The sequence below is a fragment of the Meles meles genome, chromosome 10, assembly GCF_922984935.1.
Source record: "Meles meles chromosome 10, mMelMel3.1 paternal haplotype, whole genome shotgun sequence".
Taxonomy (NCBI): domain Eukaryota; kingdom Metazoa; phylum Chordata; class Mammalia; order Carnivora; family Mustelidae; genus Meles; species Meles meles.
Genome location: NC_060075.1, coordinates 46,823,485 through 46,838,264, shown reverse-complemented (window position 1 = coordinate 46,838,264; position 14,780 = coordinate 46,823,485). Strand labels below are relative to the sequence as shown.

The window sequence follows — 14,780 nt, the reverse complement described above, 5'->3', positions numbered from 1 at the left end:
GGAATGTCTTTCCATTTTTGGGGGTCATCTTCAATTTCTTTCATCAAAAGTTTTCTAGTTTTCAGAGTACAGGTCTTTCACCTCTTTAGTTAGGTTTATTCTTAGGTATTTTAACATTTTTGGTGCAATTGTAAACGGGAATGTTTTCTTAATTTCACTTTCTGCTGCTTCATTATCAGTGTATAGAAATGCAACAGATTTCTGTATATTTATTTTTTTCTCCTGTAACTACTGAATTCACTTATCAGTTCAAGTAGTATTTTTGCTGGATTCTTTGGGGTTTTCATATAGCGTCATACCATCTATAAATAGTGAAAGTTTTACTTCTTCCTCACCAATTTGGATCCCTCTTATTTATTTTTCTTGTCTGATTGTTGTGGCTTGGACTTCTATTACTAAGTTGAATTAAAGTGGTGAGACCGGACATCCTAGTCTTGTTTCTGATCTTAGAGGAAAAGCAATAGAAAAAAAGCACAAAGACGCCTGTGTGGCTCAGTGGGTTAAGCCTCTGCCTTCGGCTCAGGTCATGATCTCAGGGTCCTGGGATCAAGTCCCACTTCAGGCTCTCTGCTCAGCGGGGAGCCTGCTTCCTCCTCTCTCTCTGCCTGTCTCTCTGCCTACTTATGATCTCTGTCGAATAAATAAATAAAATCTTAAAAAAAAAAAAGAAAGCATGATACCTTGTTTTTGTAGATTCCCAGAAATTTTCTGCATGGACAATCATGTCATTTGTAAATAAGACTGTTTCATTTATTCCATTCCAGTCTATAAGCCTTTCATTTTTTTCCCCCCTTATTGCACTGGCCAGAACTTCTAGCACCATCTTGAATAACGATGATGAGAGCAGATATCCTTGCCTTCTTCCTGGTTTTAGGGGGAAAGCATTTAGTCTTTTTCAATTAAGTACAATGTTAGCTATAAGTATTTTATAGATGCTCTTTATCATATTGTTGAAGTTCCCTCTGTTTCTATTTTTCCGAGAATTTCTTTAAAGATTTATTTATTTGTTTCAGAGAGAGAGAGAGAGAGAGCGCGAGAGCAAGAGAGCATGCGCATATGCAAGTGGGAGTGGCAGAGGGATAGAATCTCCAAGCAGACTCTTCACTGAGCAGAGAGCCCAAATGGGGGGCTCCATTACACAACCCATGAGATAATGACCTGAGCTGAAACCAAGAGTCAGATTTTTTTTGTTTGTTTGTTTTTAAAGATTTTATTTATTTATTTGACAGAGAGAGAAATCACAAGTAGGCAGAGAGACAGGCAGAGAGAGAGGGGGAAGCAGGCTCCCTGCCGAGCAGAGAGCCCAACTCGGGGCTTGATCCCAGGACTCCAAGATCATGACCTGAGCTGAAGGCAGAGGCCACCGAGGTGCCCCAAGAGTCAGATGTTTAACTGACTGAGCCACGCAGGTGCCCTGAGAATTTTTTTTTTTTTTTTTTTTTTTTAATCATGGACGGGTGTTGAATGTGCCAAATGCTTTTTTCTGCAACAACTGACATGATCATGTGACTTTACTTTTTTGCTTGTTAATACAGATTACTTTGATTTTCAAGTATCTCAAACCTTCTTTGGCCATGATGTATGATTCTTTTTATGTACTGCTGAATTCTAATTATGAGTATTTAGTTTATAATGTTTAATCTATATTCATGAGGGATATTGTCTGTAGGTTTATTTTTGTTTGCTTTTTTTCCTATGGTCTTTTTTTTTTTTTTTTTTGACAGACAGAGATCACAAGTAGGCAGAGAGGCAGGCAGAGAGAGAAAGGGAAGCAGGCTCCCCGCTGAGCAGAGAGCCCGATGCGGGCCTCCATCCCAGGATTCTGAGATCATGACCTGAGCCGAAGGCAGAGGCTTTAACCCACTGAGCCACCCAGGCGCCCCCATTTCTTTTTTAAAATAAGTTTCTATAGGTTACGTGAACGTTTTTTTGAATTGCATTTTTATTTATCTGTAGTGGGTTTGTTTTTTAGAAGTAGGGAGGGGTAGAGAAAGAGAGAGGTTTTTTTTGTTTGTTTGTTTTAAGGTTTAACGGATTTTAATAACCTGGTGATGATGGGCAGCAAAGACAGAATCATGTACTGCTGTGCTAATGTACATTTGTATATTTATCATTTGTATCATCTTGAAAATTCTGCAGTTACTCTAAATGTGTGTACCTAAAATATATGTATATTTCTATAACTGTAACTTCTTTTTTTTAGTGTTAGTATTTACTTTTATTTTTATTATGTTGTTAGTCACCATATAGTACATCATTAGTTTTTGATGTAGCATTCCATGCTTCATTGTGTATAACACCCAGCACTCCCTGCAGTATGTGTCCTCCTTAATACCTATCACAGGGCTCACACATCCTGCTACCCCCCTCCCCTCTACTTAGCATGGAGCCCAAAGTAGGCCTTGATCTCACAATCCTGAGATCATGACCTGAGCCGAAATCAAGAGTTGGATGCTTAACTGACTGAGCCACCCAGGCACCCCTCTATAGTTTTTTAAAGTGTATTTGTTCATATAACTTTCTTAAGCTGTTTCTTTAGCTATTACAATATATACATATAATTTTTCAGTCTATTGGTGTCATAATTTTTACCAATCCCTTTATAATTAAATATTACTTCTACATATTTAGAAACACAATGTTATAATTTTTGCTTCAACCATTATTTCAGAAATTCAGGAGGAGTCTATTGTATTTACTCATGTATTTGCTTACCATGTTACTCTTTCCTTTCTGATGTTCCAGTTCTTTTATTTCTTCCTTTCTCTCTAGAAAACTCTCTTCAGCCATTCCTTTAGGGTAGGTCTGCTAGCAACAAATTTTTCTAGTTTTCCTTCAGGGTCTTTGCATGGTTTCCACTGACACTATGGGGAGCAGGGGAGAGACAGGGCCGATTACTGTTGGGTGGATCCTTATTCAGCCTGTTCTGACACTGCACTGACTGTTGTGGTAGGGGGCAGTGTTAGGATGCCCTGCTACAGCCTGGTGAGGCTGGAAGTCTAGGCTCCCCTCTTGACCTTTCCTAGCATGGGTAGATGTAGGGGTAGGGGGGAGGTCCATAATTTTTCTTTGTGGTGTTTGGGTGGAGAACACTTATTCTCTGTAAGTTTTGTCTTGCTAGAGTGTCCATTTCCTAGTCCTTTTACTAGAGTAGGTTTTCCTTGTCTGTGCTCATTGGTGCTTTCAGATTGCTGGCTTCCACAGCTACAAGTCTGAAATGTAGGAGGCAAGAGAAAACCCAGGGAATTCAGTACCATGTAGTGTCTTGTCCCTGGCTAGTCTGCTTTTTCTCCCTTTTCAGAGTCTTGTTTTATACATAATGTTCAGGGATTTTAGTTATAGTTAACAGAAGGAATAAGGAAGAGTAGGTCTACTCCATCTTCCCAGAAGTCAAAGTCTCCATATATACTTATTATATACTGTTTTTGATCATTTCAGTATCTCAAAACCTTGGGGATTTTTTTTTCCTGTTATGATGTACCATTTTCCTTATTATTAGCTTTTGAATTTCCAGGTAGACATTCTGAGGACCTAAATTAGGATTGCTTTCTTCAGGGAGAATTTGCATTTGCCTCTGCTGGAAGTTACAAGGCTTACTAGAGACCATTTTAGTTCTGTTCAAGGGTCCATTTCATACAGAATTTTCAGGTTGTCTTCCTGTCCTGCAGTGGAATTACTCAAGGGCGAGTAGTCAAATTCCAGGGCTTTTATTGGCATGTGCACCCAAAGATGTAGGTGTCACTTGTTTACCAGTGCTGGGAAATTTATCTTTTTCTTTTTGTGGGAAAAGGGCTGGTATATCTTGAAGATTTTCCTTATTTTCTTGCAAGCCCAGAAATGCTTTTCATAAAATTGTTGTAGTTTATCCAGTTGGTTGTATTGTGGTTATAGGGCTAAAATCCCTAGTAGAAATGCAAATTCCTTGCTTATGACATTTGGTAGTACTACCTTGAACATGACTAGAGAAACAGTATTCCTCATGACTACCAGATTTTCATTAAAAGACCAGACATGAAGGTTTTATTGTTAGTGTTTTAAATTCCTTAATGAAAGTTGTCATTTTAGGTGGGTGAGATAGATTAAGAGAATATTATTCTATTTTTACATCAAAACTGAGCTTTGCTCACTATCTTACCATAACTGAGTTCTGGGTACTGACAAATCTGGTCTTCTTGGGAGGAGTTAGGAACTGGAGAAAACTAGGATATTAGAGGGTGTACCTGAGAACAGTAAGGTGTAACAGCTATAAAACATGATCTAACCTGAAGTCTATGGTTCAGTCTTACTTCAACGGCTGTAGCTGAAAAGTTCTTTGGTTATTTTTCCCAAGAAAACAAACCAAATCTTTATGTTCCTGCAGCTAGCACACTTCATTCCAATAACCTGTTTCTAAAGTCCAGTTTTCTCTCTGCATTCTCACTGCATTCCAGAGACCTGATTTTTTGATAACTGGTGCTGTTTTAGTCATGACTCTTCTTTCCTCCATTTGTTCAGGAAATAAATTTAAGAAGCCAAGAGTCAAACTGGAGCTTCCATAAAACAAAACATTTTCCCCTCATCATCATAACTCTTCTACTCTAAGATCCTTTAAGATGGCTCTGTAGAAACTCGAATCTTCAATAAGAACATTGGTGATTTCTAATACTTATTATGTGCCAGGCTCTGTTCTAAGCTTATTACATGTATTTACTCCTCAAAATCATCCCAAGACATAGGTGTTTCAACTGCCCTCATCTCTATAGATGAGCAAACTGAGGCACAAACTCAGGAAACCCAAGGTCTCTTAGCTAGAATGTGGTAGAACTGACAACTCATCCCAGGCTGTCTGGTTCCTGCATGGGTGCAAGAACCAGACTGTGTAGTACGGACTGTGTAGAGTCAACACCAGACTCATATAGGAGTCTCTAAGAAAGTGATATACAGTACTTTAGTAAGGAATACAGGTTAAACCACAAATACGTTTCTCTAAGAACGGTATGCCATTTTTAAAATTTAAAAAATTATCAACTCTCTCTGCAGTTCGCTTGCTCTTATGCTGATTAAAAAAAAATCCCAGAGCAGAGCAATTCACCAGCATGATCATTAAGTTGCAAATCTCTCCTTTGTCAAAGAACAAGAATATACTCCACTCCTGAAAATAAATTTAAGTGTCCAATGAAGGAGTATCCTCATCCATTTGTCATGCATTCTAATGCCTCATGGCCTCCTTTTCAATTATCTTTTCTTTTTAATTAAGATTTTATTTATTTATTTGAAAGCGAGAGAGAGCATGCACAAGTAGGCCGAGCAGCAGGCAGAGGGAGAAGCAGTCTTCCCGTTGAGCAGGGAGCCCAATATGGGGCTCCATCCCAGGACCCTGGGATCATGACCTGAGCAGAAGATAGACACTTAACTGAGCCACCTAGGCACCCCTCAATTATCTAATTTCTAATCTAGTTTCTTTTTAGTCTGAAAACAAGGAGTCACCTAAGTAAGATATCCCTTCAGAGCACTGTTGAAAATATATTAAACATAGAGATACCTCAGATCTCTTTTCTAAATGTTAAAAATATATTAGCACATACAGAGAGTATCTGTATTTTCTATTATAATTTAATTTCTATCTAAAATATTATGTCCTAATGAGCTTTTGTTTCTCCCTTTTTGATAATGTCTTCAATTTCTTCTGAGACTTCTCCTTTGTAGTCATTTGGTTCTATTGCATTTAACTTCTTCTGATACTCCAGTGGCAAACCATTTTCTTTTGCACCCAGGCAAATGACCTAAAAATGTTTAAAATAAACAAAAAACACCTTTTAATTAGGAACATAATTAATATACCACAATTTTATAAGCAGTATCAAAGCATGAAATGTTAGCTTTCAGATAACTCTAGAATAAACAATTATAGAACAAAATAGAGACAGCCATTTTTCTCATGGTGAGCATGAACGTGCAGAGCTTTCAAATCCACATGATACATTTCATGGAGTATCAATTTTACTCAACAATATGGTTAAAATATTTTTAAAAACTGAAGTATAATTAACATAGTGTTATATTAGTTTTAGGTGTACAATATAATGATTTAACAATTCTTTACATTACTCAGTGCTCATCATGGTAAGTGTGGTCTTAATCCCCTTCACCTATTTCATCCCTCCCACTCACCTTCCCTCTGATAACCACCAGTTTTTCTCTGAATTTAAGAGTCAAGTATTTTTTTGTCTGTTCATTTATTTGTTCATCGATTCCACATATGAATGAAATCGTATGATATTTGCCTTTCTGATTTATTTCACTTACTATGATACCTTCTAGGCCCATCCATGTTGCTGTCAATAGCAAGATCTCATTCTCTTTTTATGGCTGAATAATATTCCATTGTATGTGTGTATGTGTATATAAATACCCACACACCGTATCTTATTTAGCCATAACTATGGATGGACACTTAGGCTGCTTCCATATCTTAGCTGTTGTATATAATGCTGCAGTAAACATAGAAGTGCATACACCTTTTCAAATTAATGTGTTCGTTTTCTTTGGGTAAATACCCAGTAGTGTGATTACTGCATCATAGGGTAGCTCTATTTTTAATTTTTTGAGGCTCCTCCACACTGTTTTCCACAGTGTGGAATGCACCACACTGTGCACCAGCTTGCATTCCCACCGGCATCACATCAGGGTTCCTTTTTCTCCACATCCTTGCTAACATTTGTTATTTCTTGTGTTTTTTATTCTAGTCATTCTAATTTAAAATTTTTTTATAGTAAGACAGAAACTTATTGTAGAGAACAGGCACGATCTAGTAAGAAAAAGACACCATTCTTTAAAAAAAAAAAAGTAAACTTCATAGGGAGAAGTTTTAGTTTAACCTGGGAGTTTACTCTACCTCTGATGGGAAATGAGGTAATACATGGCAGCTGTGCTCAGTGGTGCTTCTCAGACCCATACCAGGCTAACTCCTCTAGGTTCCATACTAGAAAATTTCCAAATTTGGCCCAGGAACTGGGTCATCCACTCCACGTGCCATGTTCTGATTAGGCCTTCCAAAGTACCTAAATTTGGATTTCTAAAAAGGGATGTTGGGGTTTCTATCCCACATCCTTTTCCTATGCTTGTGGGAGTGGTATCTCTGACTTTGAAAGACAGCATGACTCTTTTCCCTCTATCTAGGGATGGAAAACATTTCAGCAATAGGTAATATATTTTTCCCCCATAAAAATGAGTCTTGGTGTTATGAAATACTGTCTTGTGGAGAAAAAATGATTACAAAAGCCAAAAGCCTATGTATAGAATAAATCCACTAAAAATGCAAGCATACATGTTATTTTCTACTTGAGGAAAGAAAACACACATCTAGAATTACGGCTCAAATAGATTTCCAGAGTCTTTTTTTTTTTTTTTTTTAAAGATTTTTATTTATTTATTTCATAGACAGAGATCATGAGTAGGCAGAGAGACAGGCAGAGAGGGCAGCGGGGGGTGGGGAAGTGGAGGGGAAGCAGGCTCTCCACTGAGCAGAGAGCCTGATGCGGGGCTCCATCCCAGGACTCTGGGATCATGATCTGAGCTGAAGGCAGAGGCTTTAACCCACTGAGCCACCCAGGCGCCCGATTTCCAGAGTCTTTTTAAATAAATCTGCTTTAGGAACATGGGTCTATCATTACAAATAAATCTGAACGTTTTTCAATTTGTGTGTTAGTAAGTAACTATCATTTTTGCATTAAAAACACTTTGATTAAAGTGAAGTGTTCAAGGGGGAGGGCAGGCAAAAAAGACTGAATTGTTCATATAGAATTTAATGCACACTAAGCCTTTTTAAAACAAGATATTTTTTAGTTTAGCTAAGTGAAAATTAAAAAGGAACCACCAATAGTCTTTGTAAGTTGCTTACCTTTTTATACTGGGGAGATGGGGGAGCGCTCTCATAATTTTTCATCTGATAACTTCGACAGGTTATTCCTTTTCCTTCTTGAGTATAAACATTAACTTTTATTGGGACATATGTTCCACTTTCAACCCCTTCTTGCCTGAAACCAGAACAGCCAAATTTTAACCATATTTGACTTAGCCAAGTTAGTTTACTGGGCAAAAAAATTTAACAATATATGGATGGACTTGCTCCCTATGTATTTTGGGATATGGTAGAACATATTATAAATGCTACCATGTCAAAAGTAAACTTAGCATTTCAATTGGAAAGCCTCAGATTTAGTATTCCTTGTATACTTCTAATAGACCTCAGTATTTATCCTATTTAAACCCATGCTTGAACATAGTTATTTCAGTCTTTGTACCCCTCAACGTTGCTCTTTAGGCTACAAAAAAATGACTATGTGTTCTGACAACAAGAGAACATCCATCTGGAGATAAGTAGAGAGAATGGCTCACTCTCATTCACCAGGGACATATCAGATAATATGTTCTTCTCAAGCCCTACTCTTTTCTGCCAACTTCCTTTGTATACATGCTCCGCCACACAGATCTTAAGAATTCTGTTTTAAAAAGTATCAAGACATTTCTAATATGTTGTCAAAGTTTTTACAAATTGTAAGTTTTTCAACTGCTGCCTAAAGAATTATTTTTTTAAAAACTGACTCTAATAAAAATTGAACTGCTTTTGAAACTGACAGAAAGATGCAACAATTACAAACATCTTCATGCCTTTTCACAATATGAAGCTACAAAGATTTTTTTTATTAAAAAAATAGAATAAAAATAAAGACTCCTTTTTTTTACAGGAGAGATTATAGGGGCACCTGGGTGGCTCAATTGTTAAGCACCTGCCTTCGGCTCAGGTAATGATCCCAGGGTCCTGGGCTCGAGCCCTGTACTGGGCTCCCTGCTCAGTGGGAAGCCTGCTTCTCCCTCTCCCACTCTTCCTGCTTGTATTTCCTCTCACTGTCTCTCCCTCTCTGTCAAATAAATAAATCTTAAAAAAAAGAAAGAAAGAAAACAAAAAGAAGAGATTATAAGCATCCCCCAAATCTCAACTGGAATATATGACCCTTCTAGGCTTTTTTTTTTTTTTTTTTTTAATGTAGGCTCTATGCCCAGGTTGTGAACTCACAACCCTGAGATCAAGAGTTGCATGCTCTACAGACTGAGCCAGTCAGGCACCCCTAGGTTTTTTTTCCTCTTAGGATATGCACATTATACATTTCATGTTAACTCTGAAGAATAAAAAACGTAGTATATGGTTTTGAAAGACGTATATATACACATCTTTGCATATGATCCACTTTCTGAATCAGTTATTGTTTAACTTATAATTAGAAGCCACCTACTTATCCAGAGAATTCAAATTGCTTTTGTTCATTTTCCATACTACTCCCCATACTTCATCGCCAGGACTTTGAAAAATGGTGGCTATACCTCCATGCCAAGTTTCACTTGTTTTGCCTTGGGAATTGCCAAAGTCAAGCTTATAATCCTACAAAGGAAACCAAAATGATAGGATCAATATCTACTTGAACCAAAATTTCCCTCTTCAAAATAAAAAAATTTACCTTGAACTCCATGTAGTTAAGACATAAACTTTGAGTTCCTTCTCTGAATAAGAAGTTGTAAAAAATACAAAGATAAACAACGACCCAGATCTCAAGGACTATATTCTTTCATATTTTAAAAAATGAAATGTATATTGAATATATAATATGCATCCATAAACAGGTTTTAAAAAAGTCCGTAATCTCAATGCCTTATTGTAAGTATTTTCATTTTTAAAAATTGCTTCGCAGTCTACCTACACACACACGGATTTTTTTATTTTTTATTAAAGATTTTATTTATTTATTTGACAGAGAGAGATCACAGGTAGATAGAGAGGCAGGCAGAGAGAGAGAGAGGGAAGCAGGCTCCCTGCCGAGCAGAGAGCCCGATGCGGGACTCGATCCGAGGACCCTGAGATCATGACCTGAGCCGAAGGCAGCGGCTTAACCCACTGAGCCACCCAGGTGCCCACACACACGGATTTTAACACGGATTTTAACTTAGAGGCAACCACAGTATATACACATAATTGTTGAAGCTGGGTAGCTACATAGGAGTTATGACGTACCTTTCTTTTTTTTAAGATTTTATTTATTTTATTTGACAGAGAGTCCGTGAGAGAGGGAATACAAGCAGGCTTCCTGTTGAGCAGGGAGCCCGATGCCAGGCTCAATCCCAGGGTCCTAGGATCATGACCTGAGCCCATGAACCGAAGGCAGACTCTTTTTTTTTTTTTTTTTAAAGATTTTATTTATTTATTTGACAGAGAGAGAGATCACAAGTAGGCAGAGAGGAAGGCAGAGAGAGAGGAGGAAGCAGGCTCCCTGCGGAGCAGAGAGCCCGATGCGGGGCTCGATCCCAGGACCCTGAGATCATGACCTGAGCCGAAGGCAGTGGCTTAATCCACTGAGCCACCCAGGCGCCCCCGAAGGCAGACTCTTAACAACTGAGCCACACAGGCACTCCTAATCTACTTTTATGTATGTAAAGAGTATCCTACTAGCATATATTACCATGTTTGCCCTCAAGGAGCCACCATTTTTTTTTCTTTTAGGATTTTATTTATTTGACAGAGATCACAAGTAGGCAGAGAGGCAGGCAGAGAGAGAGGAGGAAGCAGGCTCCCTGCTGAGCAGAAAGCCCAGTGCAGGACTCCATCCCAGGACCACCAGGATCATGACCTGAGCCAAACGCAGAGGCCTTAACCCACTGAGCCACCCAGGCGCCCCAAGAAGCCACCATTTGAGGGTGATTTGTATACTTACTAACGTTAATCTAACATTCATGAAGTATACTATTATATCTATAATAAATATAAGAGCAGCTAACACTAGTACATGACTAGGTTCTATAATTGCACTATGAGCTTTATGTGGACTCTCATTTTTATCCTGTCAACAACTTTATTATACCCATTTAATAACAAGAAAAACTGTGGCTTACCTGAGGGTTTTGAAGGGTCAGGGGTGGGAGGTTGGGGGAACAGGTGGTGGGTAATGGGGAGGGCACGTTTTGCATGGAGCACTGGGTGTTGTGCAAAAAGAATGAATACTGTTACACTGAAAAAATAAATAAAATGAAAAAAAAAAAAAGTTTGAGGAAGAAAAACTGTGGCTTATAAAGATTAAGCAACTTGCCTAAGGTCTCTCAATGAATAAATAACGGAGCCAGATTTATAGCTTAGCTTCTTCCCTATAGAGATGGGTAATCAGAGGAGAGAATCCTGGGGAAGATTAACAACCCTTACTTGGCTATTTCGTATAGAAAATTTCTTTCCATCTTTCCAGAGCTTAGTTTCCTTAATAATAAAAAAGGTTGGACTAGATACTAAATCTGAGGTTTATATTTTATCCCTGTCACCTTTATTTTCTTCAAATGTCAGACATTTCAGGAAAAAGGTTGGTCTGAGTGACCAGTATTTTCAATTGGTATACTGGATATTCTAGGAGCACGTAGCCCTGGCAGGACATTATGAGAGCTGATAAAAAGTCACAACCACATGAGGTACTGGTTGTCTACTGCTAAATCCAACAGACAATTTTCATTCCTCCTCTTGCTCCACTTTTCACCTGCTTCTGACATAGTTAACCACCCTGTCTTGATCTGCCTCCTTCCTGACTTTCAGACTGTTCCCCGATCTCAATTCCCTTTCTAACTCCTCCACCGTACCTGGTGTTTAAATGGTAGAGTTGCTAAGGGCTTAGTTTAGGCCCCTTTTCTTGTTTATCAGCAATTTGCTCAAGACAATCTCTCCCCTCCGATGACTTCAAATACCATCCAATATTCCAATCATCTTTTAATCCAACCCAGATCTCTCTTCTAAACTTCAAAAGTGCTTAGAACAGGACCTACCCCACAGTGAGTACTTAATAAATGCTCACTAATGTTCTTCTGCTCACTTGGATGTGTAACAAGCATCTGAACTCAGTATGTTTAAGCTGAGCTTGATTTTCCCTCCAAAACTGATTCTCCTCTTCTCTTTACAAATATCACCACCATCTACCTCATTGCACCAAAAACCTCAGTCACCCCTGTTACCTCATCCTCCCTTCACAAGCAGTTACCAAGGCCTAACATTGTTATTTCCTAAATATCTCCCCAACCCATCTACTCCACTGCTACCACTCCATTTCAAGGTGCCCTTATCTTTAGCATGGATTACTACAAAAGATTTCTAACTGGGCTCCCCACATCCACTGTTGTCTTCCCTTCCAACCCATTTTCCATAGCAACCAGAATGAGCTTTCGAAGTTGTAAATCTAATTTTTCATTTGCTTAAATTCTGCCATGGATCTTTTCATTGCTCTCAAGATAAAGACCAGTCTTTTTTGGCTTCTGTGGTCCTGTAGCATGCAGTCCTTCGCTACCTCCTTAGTTGTCAAGCTATATCCTCCTCAACACTAAACTCTAGCCACAGCAGCTGGATGATCCAGCTTCTTTCCTGAGGTCATTTGTACAGGCTGCTCCTTCTCTTTTCTTTGTCTCCCCCTGCCCAATCATTCAGGTCTCAGCTTAAAAGTCATTATTTTCAGGAAGAGCTTTACTAAGCTCTTAAGTCGGGAACCCAAATCATACATTCCCACAGTACCTTGTAGATCTCCTCTTTTTGGGGGGTAAAGACTTCACTTTTTTTTTTTTTTAAGATTTTATGTATTTACCTGACAGAGAGAGAGAGAGACAGTGAGCAAGCACAAGCAGGGGGAGTGGGAGAGGGAAAAGCAGGCCCCTCACTGAGCAGGAAGCTTGATATGAGGCTCATTCCCAGGACCCTGGGATCATGACCTGGGCGGAAGGCAGACAGTTAACAACAACCAAGCCACCCAGGCACCCCAAGACTTCACTTGTTTTTGGCGCAGTTTTAGGGTCACAGCAAAACTACGAGGAAGTTACAACATGTTTCCTTTTTAAACTCACCGTATCTGAAACTCAATAATCATTTGCTTGATAGCTCTTCCACTTGTTCCAACTATACGCATCCGAACTTCTTTTCCACATTTGGGCAATTCCCTACCTTAGGAGTCTGGGGGTAGAAAGTGCTAGACCCCAACTCCCATTTTAGAGGCTTCAAATGCCAGCAGTTGGTTCTCCCAGCTTTGCTTGCAGTCAGGGCATGGGCATGTGGCCAAGAGTTAGCCAACCAGGACACCCACCTGGGACTCTGAATTAGAAGCTAGTGCCCAAGGACAGCAGAAACGACACCCAGGAGGTGGTGGCTACATCCTGGTTTCAGGAACTGCAGGGGTGTACTGACAGTAGCAGGCAAGGTCCAGAGAAGGCAGGGTCAGTAATGCACAACTTAGTGTCCATATTTACCAAGTTCAGCAGTGATGCCCCAGTGGCCTCCTAGGCTGGTTCTGTCTGTGATATTGCCTCTGTTTATCAGTTCTGTGGTCATTCTGTGAGTCCTCTAACAGCCTTTCAACACATTCATTTCCTGCTTAAATCAGCCACTTTCTGTTGCTTGCAACTAAGAACCCTGATAAGGACAGCACAGACCATGTCTGTCTAATTCAGCAGTATCAAAAGGTTTTCTACATCATTTTGGGGGGTGTCCCTCCTATAGACCTGGACAGGTCCTCAAGGCAGCCCACTTAACTCTATCACTTCTGTACCTACAAGGAAAAAAATCTACCAAAGGTATGAACGGATTGTACCGAAGAGCTATTATTTTGAAGTTTTTATTTATTTAAGTAATCTCTTTACCCAAGGTGTGGCTCGAACTCAGGGCCTGAGACCAAGGGCCACAAGGTCCTCCGACCGAGCGAGCCAGGCGCCCCGGAAGAGCAAGGACTTTTACCAAGGCGGGTTATGGTTCATCCAGTCGTCTGACTTAACTGAGCTCGGCCCTTACTATGATTCCGACACGGTGCCGGCTTTCAGGACCTCTCCCATCACCAGCAAGAAACAGGTGAACCGAGTTTCAGAACTCCAGCTGACAAGCCTTGCAGCGAAGGTGTGGTAGGGAGGAGAGAACAACAGACTCCCTACTAAGTCGGTGGGCAAGAGTGGTGGCCAGATCTGGGAAGAACGAGCCTCCCGGGGAAAGTCAGCAGGGGGCTCAGGGCGGCCCAGGGGTGCACAGCTGCCGGGCGGGCTTGACCAGGAGGGCAGAAGCCAGACAGAGAAGACAGCCCCGACGTGCTCCTATCAGCAAGAGGAGCCTTCCCGGCTCCGAGAAAGCGACTTCTCGAAATCCTGTCCCCTGTCCGCAGGGTGGACCCGCCGCTGCAGGGGCCGCGCGCGGGCAGCACTGACCTGCAGGCGGGCCACGCAGCAGAAGGCGGCCGACGGGTTTCGGAGGTGGATCCGCTCCGTCAGCAGATTGCTACCGTAGGCGAAGTACAGAAAACTCTCCTCCTCCTGGACTCGGAGGTCCTCACAGCCCGAGTTCGCCATGTTCCACCCGACACCCGCGCGGTCCCGGGGTCTGCGGCACGACTCTGAGAAGACTACCGTCCGAACTGACCAGAGGGAGTCTCCGGAGTTAGGGGAAAAGCGGGAAGCGCGGGCCGGGCGAGTCGCCTGCGACCAGTCTTCTGATTGGCCGCCGGTCCCAAATGTTGAGTCTCCCCTTATGATTGGCCAAGCCCGCCACCTCCTCTTCGCTCTCCACTTAGGACTCTGAAATACTCAGGCGTGAGGCGACCGGGAGCCGATTCCTCATTGGTCATGTACCTCTGTTGTCCCGCCCCCATGCTCAAGGCTCCATATGATTGGCGGGTGGGCGGGCGCTACTGGTATGAGGCGGGCCAGGACCAGTGGTTTCGTTTTCGGATTGCGCAGCGTGGGTCCTAAACAGGCTT

At 40.8% G+C, this 14,780-nt stretch overlaps 2 protein-coding genes across 3 annotated transcripts in view; both read right to left on the bottom strand.

The window, feature by feature from the left end:
- NOD1 (nucleotide binding oligomerization domain containing 1) overlaps positions 1-2,736 on the bottom strand; it is an 80,632-nt gene extending 77,896 nt beyond the window's left edge. The window contains exon 1 of the mRNA XM_046020602.1: positions 2,716-2,736. The gene's annotated coding sequence lies outside the window, so the exon portion shown is untranslated. The remainder of the gene's footprint in view (positions 1-2,715) is intronic.
- A 2,541-nt stretch (positions 2,737-5,277) lies between these two features.
- GGCT (gamma-glutamylcyclotransferase) lies at positions 5,278-14,479 on the bottom strand. 2 transcript variants are annotated; one of them, XM_046020606.1, is made up of 4 exons: positions 14,233-14,479; positions 9,273-9,418; positions 7,880-8,015; positions 5,299-5,762 (listed from the first exon to the last, which is right to left on the bottom strand). In XM_046020606.1, exons 1-4 carry the CDS (start codon positions 14,371-14,373, stop codon positions 5,619-5,621), a joined length of 567 nt encoding a protein of 188 aa, XP_045876562.1. In that variant the 5' UTR covers positions 14,374-14,479; the 3' UTR covers positions 5,299-5,618. The 2 variants fall into 2 exon arrangements, with proteins under 2 accessions (XP_045876563.1, XP_045876562.1); XM_046020607.1 differs by lacking the exon at positions 7,880-8,015 and having other exon boundaries at positions 5,278-5,762.
- Between the last annotated feature and the right edge of the window lie 301 nt (positions 14,480-14,780).

Excerpts from the sequence above, each read along its gene's own strand:
- GGCT (XM_046020606.1), bottom strand. The coding sequence starts at position 14,373 with ATGGCGAACTCGGGCTGTGAGGACCTCCGAGTCCAGGAGGAGGAGAGT. Across the intron at positions 9,419-14,232 it reads GCTGCGTGGCCCGCCTGCAG|GATTATAAGCTTGACTTTGG; the intron begins GTCAGTGCTGCC and ends TTTCCTTTGTAG. Across the intron at positions 5,763-7,879 it reads CATCTCCCCAGTATAAAAAG|GTCATTTGCCTGGGTGCAAA; the intron begins GTAAGCAACTTA and ends AAACATTTTTAG.